General features: G+C 39.2%; 1 protein-coding gene across 1 annotated transcript; it reads right to left on the bottom strand.

Annotated features, from left to right (window-relative positions):
• Window positions 1-4,070: 4,070 nt before the first annotated feature.
• Window positions 4,071-8,688, bottom strand: SMIM28 (small integral membrane protein 28). Its single transcript, XM_032341337.1, has 2 exons — window positions 8,578-8,688; window positions 4,071-4,457 (listed from the first exon to the last, which is right to left on the bottom strand). The coding sequence occupies exons 1-2, from the start codon at window positions 8,686-8,688 to the stop codon at window positions 4,071-4,073; spliced, it is 498 nt and encodes a 165-aa protein (XP_032197228.1).
• Between the last annotated feature and the right edge of the window lie 3,652 nt (window positions 8,689-12,340).

Here is a 12,340-nt window from a genome sequence, read left to right on the forward strand (position 1 = left end):
CCTTATAGTTTTTGTTGAACAGTGGACTTAATGTACTGGGTAAGAGGAACTGCAGTAAAGAGGTCTTTCCTAATGTAGTAGTGGTTTGGAGGAGGGGGGGCAGTGTCTATAGTCCTATGATTAAGTCTCAGCCTTTGAGTGTGGCTGCTCCTCTGCCTCACAAGGGCTTCTCTGTTTTTTCTTTCACTCCCTTAAGTAGAACAAGATGGCCAGAGAAGCTGGAATTGGGTATTTTCCTTCTCCACTGTAAGGCTAGAGCCACGTAGGGTTAATTAATCCCCAGATTAATTAGGCTTTGATAAAACCCAGCTGATTAGGGCCTGTAAAACAGTTTCATCGAGGGCACGACTTGTGTAGAACAGAGAGAATGCTCTGGCCATTTCAAAATGGTTCCTTTCCTTTCTTGCTCTACCAGAAAGCATGAGAGGCTTTTCCTCAGATCTTTACTGTGAGAACCCGGTAAGCCTCCTGAGGCAAACTCACAGAGTGTGGGGCCCCTCTGGACTTTGTAACTCTCTGATTTGCTCCCTCTGAGCCTCCAGAAGTCTGTTGATTCCAATTCAGGCCTCCCTATGCCGGTACTCGTTCCTGAGGAGGTTTTTGCTTCTGGATTTCTACTCCGGTAAGTTGTGCTTCTGTTTCTCTCACTTTGGGGCAGTGGTTTGTCCTGTGACCTCCGTTCTCTGATGGAGTCAAGAAGTGCTGATTTTCAGTTCAGCTTCTTCTTGTTGGGAAGGAGTGATGGTTCCAAGCTCCTTTCATGGCTGACCAGACATTAATTCCTTTCCTTTTTATAAAATGATGTCATGCTGATATTTTCTGGTCTAGTGTAGGATCTAGTGGAAATGTCCACATTCAAGTCACTGTTTCTATTATACTGCCTCCCATTCTTAACCTTTTCTGGCTATACAATTTCTTCCCAAAATACTTCTCAGTTGCTAAAAATCTAGTTCTTTGATTTGTGGATTTTCTTCAGTCCCACTCTGTCTGGGAGCACTAGCAACAAATCCCACTGTGTTTGCCAGTTGTGTTAACATGTAAGCAAGGATGTAGTTTACTCTGTTGTTATTAATATTCTGCTTGCAAATCTGCTTTGGGAATTGAATTGCCTACAGCTGGATATTAGCCTGGTGGCTTCGGGCATGTACAGAAAATGTTGGGTTATAAATGATGGTTCAAAGCTTGATTTACAGCTCTAGTTTCCTCTCAGTCTGGAACCTTCCATCTATCCATAGTGAATTCAGCTGTGTTTTGTGGCCTAGTCAATGAATTGTTTTCAGCCTTGATCTTATATTAGAATCACTTGCTTTATTTCAGTTAAATTGGCCTAGGTGGGTCCTGGTATTGGTAAGTTCAAGTAATTCTACCATGCAACTGGGGGTAAAATCCACTGCGCTATAGCCAGGGTCAGCAAACCTTTTCTTTAAAGGATAGTAAGATATTTCAGGCTATACAGATAGTAAGTATTTCAGGCTTTGAAGGTCCTTAAAACCTCTGTTGCAACCACTTAAGTCTGAAGTAGCAACCATAGGCAAGTGAGCACTAACTTATGTTCCAGTAACTTCATTTCTAGACACCAGAATTTGAATTCATATAACTTCATGCATCAAAAAAATCCTTCTCCCTTTGATTTTTTTTTTCCAACTATTTACAAATGTAAAAACCATTCTTGTCTCCAAGACGTGTAGTAACAGGTTACAAGCAGGATTTGGCTCATGGGCTGTACTTTGGCAAACTCTGGTTAGGAGTTTATCTGCTGCTTCAGTTTGGTTCCAGAGGAGAAAAATCTTTCTTCCTCAGATCACTGATATATTTTAAAGGAGTCCTATCATTGACTAATTATTTTATTTATTTATTTTTAAAAATTTATTCATGTATGTGTGTATGTTAGCATGCAAGTGGGGGTGGGAAGTGGCAGAGGGAGAAGCAAGCTCCCTGCTGAGCAGAGAACCCCACGTGGGGCTCCATCCCAGGACCCTGGGATCATGACCTGAGCTGAAGGCAGGTGGTTAACTTATTGAACCACCCAGGCATCCCAGACTAAATCTGGAACTAATTGCCTCATGGTTGCAAGATGGTTGTAGTAGCCCCAGGTGTTACATGAGACATATTAACATCCAGCAAAGATGCACAGTATTTCCTCGTGTGTGTGTGTATTTTTTGTTTTTTTAATGAGGCAACCTTTTCTAGAAAAACTCTCTCCTGCATTTATCTCCCCTTAGGTCCCAAAGATCTGATCAGTTCCTGGTAGAGGAATTGAGATCACTGTGATTAACTCTCATGATGCCTCCCCTGGCGTTGGGAGGGATCTGGTCTGTCTTACACAAGTGACCTCAGGATCCCAAACCAAATCAGGGTTCTGTTAGCAAAGGAGGAGGAATGGAGGTTAGCAAAGGAGTTGGAAAAGAATAAACATAGTTTCACCCAGAACAAGATCCTTAGGATTTAAAAAAATAAAAATTTGAAGAAGGCTCTCTGCTGAGCTTTTCATTTCCATTTGTTTTACTTACTTCCTTTAATGGCCACCAGGGAATTTTTCAGTATAATTTTTCTGAGAGAAATTTTATTGATCTTCATTCTAATAGCTTATATTTTACATTAGTCCTTAAAGATACTATTATTTCTCTCAGATTCTATTTAGAAATAAATGTATCCTATTTGGGCTTACTTTGTTATCTTCCTAAAACCATATCACATTATATATCTAGCATAAAACTGCTTATGTAAAAAAGTAAAAAAAAAAAGTTATTTGTTCATTTTTAGCCATCAAAGTGTCGCCTGGTTTTTGTCTTACGAAAAGAACAACAAAAGAAGAGTTTTACCAACAAGATTAGAGTATCAAATACAAGTTCTAGAATCATCCACATCATTCTCCTGCTTCCTCTAATACCTCCAAGGGATTTCTGATCTGCATTCCATGTGGTAAAAGCCCCACCTCTATCTTCCCATTTGAAAATCATGGAGGGAGATTTGTACCCCTTGCAAACTAAGCTGGGCTCCTTCTACTGAGCTCCTTGATGCCCAACCAGGAGCTTGGTCTGAAATTCCACATTTGCAGTTTTGTTAGAAGAACGTCTGGTGCCGTGGAAGGTGCTCTAGCCCAGAGGGGAGAGGCTTCTGATCCCAGCTCTTGATGAGGTATTTAGTCTCAGACAAGTTACTTAACTTCTCCTCATTCTAGTGTTGATACCTGTAAAACAGAAGTTTGGGCCATATGATTCACGAGGTCCCTGTTAGAGCTAGTCTAGGTTTCTCCTTACTGTGTGATCCGAAAATTTGACCTTTGCTTTCCAGTGTTAAGCCAGTATCTACTCTGTTACTGCTGCTTGGTGTAGGCCACACAGTTGCTCATGGTGTCCCCTAAGATCATATCCTGCCATAGCGCGGAGGGACAAGCTGTGATACTCTAGTGGGAGACTGTCCCATCTAAAAGCTGGGTCCCTTTCCCATTTTAGGAGGCAAATTAGAACACAAATCAACAAGGGCTACATCAAGAAGGAGATAATTTTGGAGAGCTTTATTAGTTTTTTAAAACTAAAATGTCTGCACATGTCGCTCCGTACCTTCATTCTTAATATTGAGCCCCACTTTACCATTTTTTAACCACAGCTGACCACTGCAGCTCTAGAGATATTTTCCTTCTAGAATTCTCCAGCCATCTTGAAGCCCTCACATTGTGAAGCCATAAAACCCTGAAGAGCATGCGTAGGAAGAACCATTGTATTTGGTGGCAAAACCCGTTTCCTTTGGCTTAGCAGCGTTTCTCTTTTCCTTCAGAGCTCATCCACAGGCTTACCAGTAATTCTAAGGGTTTCTCAACTCACATAGAATTTTCCTATTTTTTTCCTCAAGGGTGTTAAGTATTTTAGATAAGCCTAGCCCTCCTCACGACAACCTAGGAGACAATTTCCCTAAGGAACTTGAGAATGGTTAACCAGAATGATACCAGCTCGAAGCGCCCATTCATCCAGGAGTCTCTACGGTCCGGAGGCCTCCCCGCCGCTCGCCTGGCCCGGCTGGCTCCGGGAGGGACTGCGAGCTGTGCTCTAGACTGTTCCCAGCTGCCCTTTCTATCCGCTTCTCCCGCTGGGGGAGCGCTCTTTACAGGGGGGGCCCGCCTCGGCCTCCCGGACCTCCGTCCCCGGGCGATTCCTGGTGGCCTCCTCGTAGGAGGGAGGCAGGCCCGTGGAGAGGAGGGCCACCTCCCGGGGCACCGGGGAGTACGGGAAGTCCTGCTCGCCTCTCCCGGGGAAGCCCGGCAGGAAGTCGGTGGCCTCCTCTGCTGTGGGGTGTGCTGGGGGGTCGGTGCTGAAAACCTGCCCTTGGGGTCGGGGGGTCTTGCAGTGACGGTACAGGAAAAGCAGCAGAAAGGCCAAGAAGAGCAGGATGGTCGCTGGAAGAAGGATGCACAGGAAGGGCTCCACGTCGTCTTTGGTGGAGCTTATCTTCTGGGTGCCCTGGAATTCGGGAACGAGGCTGGGTTAGGAGAGGAGGAAAGACTTCTGTGTTCCTGAAGCTCCTCTCTTTGATCTTTTATTCCTATCTTCCTTACCCGCTCTGAAAACCACCACGCTCCTTTCTTGGTGCCAGTGGGCTTGAGCTCATGGGAAGTAAAGTAAATGGATGATAAAGGATGCATCGAGATGTCAAAATACATATTGACGACATCCTACCATAGCTCCCTGAAAGTGAACCAGGAGAGTGCGTTTTAGTTGTCCGCTCACTATGCATTCTTTGAACAGGAGCTCTTACTCTTTATGGACTTATTTTATTTAGAATTAGACCAATAATGTGGTATTGCCACAAAAAGTATCCTATGCAACTTAAATTATTTAATTATTTAATTATTCTGGAATGGATTCTGACATTAGGTGTTCATATGCCATATTAATATTTGAAATATGAATTGATTGCTGATGTTTATGATGAATGAGATTTTAATATTCCTTCCATTTGTTTTTGCAATATTGGTAGAATCAATATGGAAACTTGTGAACCCTTTATAGAAAAAGAATTGTAGGGGCACCTGGGTGGCTCAGTGGGTTAAAGCCTCTGCCTTCTGCTCAGGTCATGATCCCAGGGTCCTGGGATGGAGCCCCATATCCGGCTCTCTGCTCAGCGGGGAGCCTGCTTCCCTTCCTCTCTGCCTGCCTTTCTGCCTTCTTGTGATCTGTCAGTCAAATAAATGAAATAAAAATCTTAAAAAAAAAAAAAAAAGAATTGTATTCTATTGCAGCCTAAAATTTCTCTAAGTGGCTGTGTAGTGATGAATTGCAGCCAAATTCCTGCAACATGCAGTTTATATCTGTTCAAGAGGGAAAACAAGCCTGAATTGAACAATAAAGTTTAATGAATCTTATAAAAAAAAACACCCCCCCCAAGAAAAAACCCTATATAGTCTAGGGTATTATTAAACTAGATATGAGAAGATTTCTGCAATATCTGTGCTTTGAGAGTAGAAGTCATTTGTGGATTCTATCTAGTATTAACACTAATTTTTTGGTTGTTAGAGTATAATCTCTACAGTGTAAGCATATTTGGTGCTTTTTATGATATTCATCATCTGACTTCGCATCTCAGTCAGACTTCAATGCAAACGTGAAATTAAATATTCCCGAAAGTTCAGAGACACCTAGGTGGCTAAGTCATTAAGTGTCTGCCTTTCGCTCAGGTCGTGATCCCAGGGTCCTGGAACCAAGCCCCCTCTCCGGCTCCCTGCTTCTCCCTCTCCTACTCTCCCTGCTTGTGTTCCCTCTCTCACTGTGTCTCTCTCTGTCAAATAAATGAATACAATCTTAAAAATTAAAAAAAAAATTCGTGAAAGTTCAGTAGTTAAAAAAAAATTGCAGATAAATTCTTTAGCAACCTAGGAGGTATTGATTTTACAATATTAGCTCACAAGGTAATGATGGTTCCTGACAGAGTAAAGAATGTAATCGCCATGAAATGATGCTTCAGCAGCAAGGCAGAGGAGCACCAAAAATACTGTCCCCAACTGCAGAGATGTTACTTTAAATAAAGCTGCCAATAGTGAGGTATTAAAAACTTCTCTTATGTGAAACATATAGCAACAAACGTGTTTGGATGCACTACAACAGAAGGAAAAAACCCTTGAAGCCTTACATTGTGTTTCAAACAAACAACCAAAATACTAAGCTCTTTATCTACTTATTTAATATAAAATATAATAATAAAACTATGAGAGTCAGGGATCTCTCCTTGATTTTTGGGGGGTAAGGACAACTTTTGCTGTACTCTTTTGCTGAACTCTTTTTTAGAAGATTTTATTTATTTATTTGACAGTGGCCATGACCTCTTAAGAGACTGGCTTATCTAGTGGTGTTTGCATTGTCTCCTTTTCTTACTGAAGAATTATATGTTATGTTGATTCAAAATCAGATAGTTAATTTAGTATTTATATTGCCAGATATTTTGTCCTTGGTAGGGTATGAGTTCAGATATTTTAGCTTAAAGTGCGTAAAAATTGAAAGTGTGTTTTGTTTTGTTTTTGTTTTTGGAAACCAAGTATCATTTTTGGTTTGCTGGCTTTGAATTCTGGTAGGACTTTCTAATATTTGCATGACGACGAACCATTTATTAATCCCCTATGGGCCTGGATTTCCTTCTCTATGAAATGGAAATAATATCTTTTTTGAATGGTTGGGATGATGATTTAATGAATCAATGTGTGTAAAACACTTGGTGAATAACAGATATGTATTTTTACCTCAGGAACTCACATGGTTAAATTTACTAGAAAATAAAATACTAAAAATAACTAGAAGAAGTCTAGAAATTTATTGCTAAGGTTAGAAAATGCAGTGAAAATAAAACTAGCATTACTATGTTTACATTTTAATATATTTTTTCAGAAAAAATATTTTAGTAACAATAGATTTTATGTGTGTGATTGTTGTTTTGTTTCTAAGTTATGGGTTCTTTCTGTTTTCCTATACATAATCTATCAAAACTATTAAGTTGAAACCTGTTGTGATATAATAGGACTTGGATTACAAAAGCTATAAGCATAGATGAACTCATAAATAATTTACTACCATTAATAAAATGTCAAGATGGACTCCAAAGCAATTTAACTATGTTAAGGCTTTTTTTTCCAGGTGAATTGCTAAAAATATTAAAGCTATTAAACACTATTCAACCTTGATAAACATGGATCATTATGCGTGACTTAGTTTTCTTCATTCTCCATCAATTATGTGGACGATAATAGTTTCTAAACAGTTGTGGGTATCAAATTTTAAATACTCTATATGTTCAAGATGCATAGAGTATAAAGAGACTTAAAGAGACTTAATGTTCTTTTTTAAAAGATTTTGTATAATAGACCCTGTCATTTATGGCTATGCCACTTATGGTATTATCAGTATTAGTTGCATTTTTTTTTTTTTTGAAATTAGTTGCCACAGTTCCCTCCTTTTAATCAGTATTTCCATTGGTTGAGTTAAGTTTATCCAAATATCAAGTGGAACTAAAAGACTTATCTAAGATGGCAAATTCAGACAATTTTTTGAGATAACTCCTCTTGTGTTATCCCTTGTGTCCTCTTCTAGTTAAGAGAAGCACAGAGCAACAGGACAAATTTATGATGATGGTCTCCTTAATCTTCTCTTTTACTAATTCTTGTTATATTGGTTTAAGTTGTTTTGGATTTTTTTTTTTATTGCGGAAAAAATGTTTACTTTTCTAGTCAAATGTTATTTGTTTCTTAACTTTTAATATTTTTGATGCATATATTGACAGCATTCTTGTTCAGGGAATATTTTTCAAAATACTCAGTGAAAAGCATGACTGTTGAAGGATATAAAATCATAGTTAAATATATGCAATTGTAAATGTTAAATATAAATAATATATAAATATATAAAAATATCTTTCTGTAAAAGGTAGTTTGGGAGAATGTAAATACCAACCTCATCAGCTGATTTTCCAGACAACAAGAAATTAGGTTAATTTTCCTCTCTTTGTGTAACAGCAGTATCTCTCCTTTCCCTCCTGATCATGAAACTGAGTTCTTAGGTTTCTACAAATATTTTTCCTTTCTGCTGCCTCAAATTGAGGCTTCTTTGGTGATTTCCCAGACAAAGCAGAGCAGCTGCTGCGTTTCTTAGAGACAAAAACCTCCTTAACCCTCTGCTATCCTGCCCGAGGTAAGATCCTTGGCTTCTCCTAACTCCTGGAAACACCATCATTCTAAAGCCACAGGGAGCCTCTTTGTTATTGTGTATGTAGACATTGCTTCACTGTGCAAAGAACAAAGTCCTAAAACCAAGGCATAAAGATTTGTTGACTCCTCCCTTCAGGTGTACTTTGATAAACTTGATCTATCTGGAGTTCTTGGAACATATTTGTTGCAAGTTTGACTTGAATCCATCCTTGGTCAAAGAATACAACTTTCCAATTACTTTCTTAGACCATGCCAGTCAGTGAATGAATATTTCTGTTCATAAAGTAAAATGTTTCTACTAAGTTTTAAGATCCTAAAAATCTAGGCATAGTTGATTTTAAAACTGACAAAGACACTTTGGAGAAGAAAAGGCTGAAGTCATAGATACAGACCTGCAGCTGGGTTTCCAGAAGAGGTGGGCTTGGTTCACTCGTTAACCACTCATATGTCCCCCTACCAGCGTGGCCAAACTTCCTCCAGCTGCTGGCCATCAGTCCCCGCATGTTTCCATCCGACTGATGCACCGACCACCCTTCCACCTCGCTGCCCAGATTCCAGCAATACTGCTTGCTCTTGGCCTGGATCCAGCTTGGATGTGCTCGGCTGATGGCTGTTGGTAAACTCGTTCTATGATGAGTGGCAACCGGGAAAAGAAACCAACCAGAGAGACCTCTTGGGGCTGGCTGTATTTAAATTCAGTGCCTCTGCATTTGTTTTTGTGGCCTTTATCACTGTGAGGATTGGCATCAGATATCAGACACAGAATAGATTTCAGACAGAGACATTCTCTGCATTAGTGTTATTACAGTGCAGTGGACGGTCTCAGTGAGTAAAAGCTGTTTATATTGAGATATAAATAAGACCCTCTCCCTTTCCTTACCACATCCCTCTCCAGAGATAACAGCTCAGCAAGAAAAACTATCCAAGCTGAATTTCCTTTAATTATTTCTGGGTTCTATGATAGAGAGGGAAGGGATATTTGGTAGAGAAGCAAGAGTCCTTTGTAATATTTTAGTGAATTATTTAGATGAAAGTTGCTAATGATAAAGTTGTACAGCAGCCAGACAGACAATAGCTCAGATTGTTTGGAAGAAATATTTGCTGGTTTTGTTAAAAAAAAAAAAATCAAATCACCAATACTTATTGGTAATCTTGGGAACTTTATAAAATTATTTATAATCTGAAAATAAGGATCTTTCAATTTGAATATTCACTGAGGTAACTTTGGGATGTCTAATTCAACATATTTGTGAAGACTTGAACATTTAAGACATGGTGGTTGGATTCTCTTTCTTTTAGTGGAAGAAACTTCAGTTTCAAATATTTATTCAATTCATGACAACTCAATATTGCAACTACCCACATCCTGATCTAAGCATCATTTCCATCCAAGCAGCTGTCTTGATGCTGAAAGAGTAACTAGGATTTTTTTTCTAAATTAGAATTCTTCCTCACTGGCCATGGTGTCCCATGGATAGGTTTTGGGGATGGGGTAGTGAGCTCACTTCACTTGATACCCAATTTCTGAGGAAATGCCATTGTTTTCAATACCTTTTCTTTCCCCCCCTTCTTTTTTTTTGAGGAAAGATACACATTTATTTATTTATTTATTTATTTATTTATTTACTACAGCACATCAAGCAAGTCTTGGCTACATTAACATATTTCTGGATGTCAGTTATTCCAAAATTTATTTCAAATGTAATATACTTCTGAAAAAAAGTTTCTTATAGAACTTCACAATGATTTGAAGTTCATATGGAATGAGTTTATCTAGCCAGAAGCATTTTGTTTTATTTTATTTTATTTTTTCAGTGTTCCAAGATTTATTGTTTATGCACCACTCCCAAGGCTCCATGCAGTACATGCCCTCCTTAATACCCACCACCAAGCTCACCCATCCCCCTGTTGCCCTCCCAAACCCTCAGTTTGTTTCTCAGACTCCATGGTCTCTCATGGCTCGTTACCCTTTCAAAGGCAGCATCCCATCTTGATAGAGTTTGGCTCTTTGCCAAATTTCTCATTTGTGGTAAGTTTTCACCAAGTTTCCCAGCATCTGGATCAGTATCCTAGTGTGGAACACTTTATCACTTTCTCCTTTTAGTTCTTACCATGGAGTAAGTTGATTTGGTGCTCTCAGTTAAAATATTGCTTTGTCCCACTGATGTGTTCCTATTTTAAGCCAGACTTGTATCCCCACACTTGTGTATCCAAAGCATCTGGCCATCAGTGCACTATTTTGCTTTTTGTGCATGTCTGTGGCTTTGCCAATATTGTCTCCTCAGCTTCTCCTTCACTCTATTGACTTCAATACCTTCACTTCTTAAGAAGCAAGTTGGAAATCTGGATCAAAAGCATTAAATAGGCACAGTGTAAATGTTGGACCCTCCTCTAGTACTGAATGAATCAGATACAAATTCCCACTCTTCTAGAAATATTTTTGGGGACCAAGAGAAATCAAACATAGTATCAGAAGTTGATACATGCTATGGAGAAAAAGGAAAAGCAGAGTATGGGGGAAGTCAACTATGACCTCAGGAAAAGTAATATTTGCATAAAAAGCTGAAGGATGCAAGTGAATCAGCCATGAAGTTATCAGATGAAAAAATATTGCAGACTAAAGGAATAGTCAGTGCAAAGGCCCTGAGGCAGTCACATGCCTGGTGAGTTCTCAGAATGACTATAGGGTCAGAGTGGCAGGAGCAGTAAGCCAGGAAAAAAGTAGGATAGAAAAGAGAGTGAGGATATGTCGGAGACGGTAGGACAGAGGGTTTATAAGGCATTGTAAGAATTGTGGCTTTTACTCTAAGTAAAATGTAGGAGCCATTTTACTCTAAGTAAAATGTGGAGTTTTAAGCAGAGGAATGATAAAATCTGACCTCCATTTTAAAAGGATCACTCAGGTTCATCTGTGTTGGAAAAAGTATAGGGATTAGGGCAAACGGAGGGAGACCAGCTAAGGCCTCTTTTAATAATTCAGGAGGGAAATAATAGACCAGAGTAGTAGCAAGGAAGTGGTAAAATCTAGGCATATTTTAGGAATAGAGCCAACAAGATTTCTGGAAGAACTGAAAGTGCTAAAAATGGGGGGAAAAAAATCAAGGAGGACTCTGTTTTAGGCTTGAACAGTAGGAAGGATGACCATTCTCCTTCACAGAGAGGGAGAAAGACCAGATGGGGCAAGTTGTGTTGTTGTCTTGTTTTGTTTTTACACAAGAGGAATAAAGAGAGTTGAGTTGGGACATGTAAGTTTGCAATGTGTGCGAGTTTGGTTATTCAAATTTGGAGTTCAGGAGTGAGGACGAGGCCACAGTCAATAGTTGAAACTCATTGGCAAAGAGATGGTATTTGAAACTACAAGACTTACTGAGATCACCAAGAAGATGAGGGTCAATAGAGTGGGAGGCAGGGAGTGGCCAGTGAGGTGAAAGAGAACCCAAGAAAGTGAGGTCTCCTGGAATCCAAAACAGGAAATGTTTCTAGAAGGAGGGGATGATCGTCTGTCTCAAAAGGTAGGTACTGTGTAAACAAGATGGTTGAGATTTATTACTGGATTTAACAAAATGAGCTTGGGGAAGGGGTGTCCTTGGTTATTTGGACAGGAGGAGGAGTTTTGGTGGAGTGGTTGGAGCAAAGCTTGATTGGGATGGTTATAAGAGAGAAAGGGGGAAGCAGAATTGGAGGTAGTGAGTATCAACAATCTTGGGTAATTTTTGCTTGAAAGGGGAGCAAAGGAATGATGTCATAGCTGGATAGAGAAGCGGAGTTAAGAGTTTATATATTCAAACAGAACAAGTTAATAGATTATAGAGAAATCATCAATATATGTCAACCCCCGACAGTTCTACTTCGAGGAACTCATCCTAAAAAGATAATCTGATGAACACTCAAAGATAATATGTTGTTGAAAGATGATTTAGCACACCTTAAATGTCTGTAACAACAAACAGATTTTTAAAAATTCCACAAAATACTTAGCTAATAAGCTATCCACATATAAAGACAGATTATCACCTGAAAAGAAATACCAGAAAAATGTAAACATGTTTACCTCATATTAAGATGAACTTGCCAGAAAATTACGTTTATTATAAATTCTCATGTTTCTACATATAAAAAAAGTCTATATTAACAATGGTATTTTTTCTATGTGGT

Source organism: Mustela erminea, chromosome 4 (assembly GCF_009829155.1).
Source record: "Mustela erminea isolate mMusErm1 chromosome 4, mMusErm1.Pri, whole genome shotgun sequence".
NCBI classification, from domain to species: domain Eukaryota; kingdom Metazoa; phylum Chordata; class Mammalia; order Carnivora; family Mustelidae; genus Mustela; species Mustela erminea.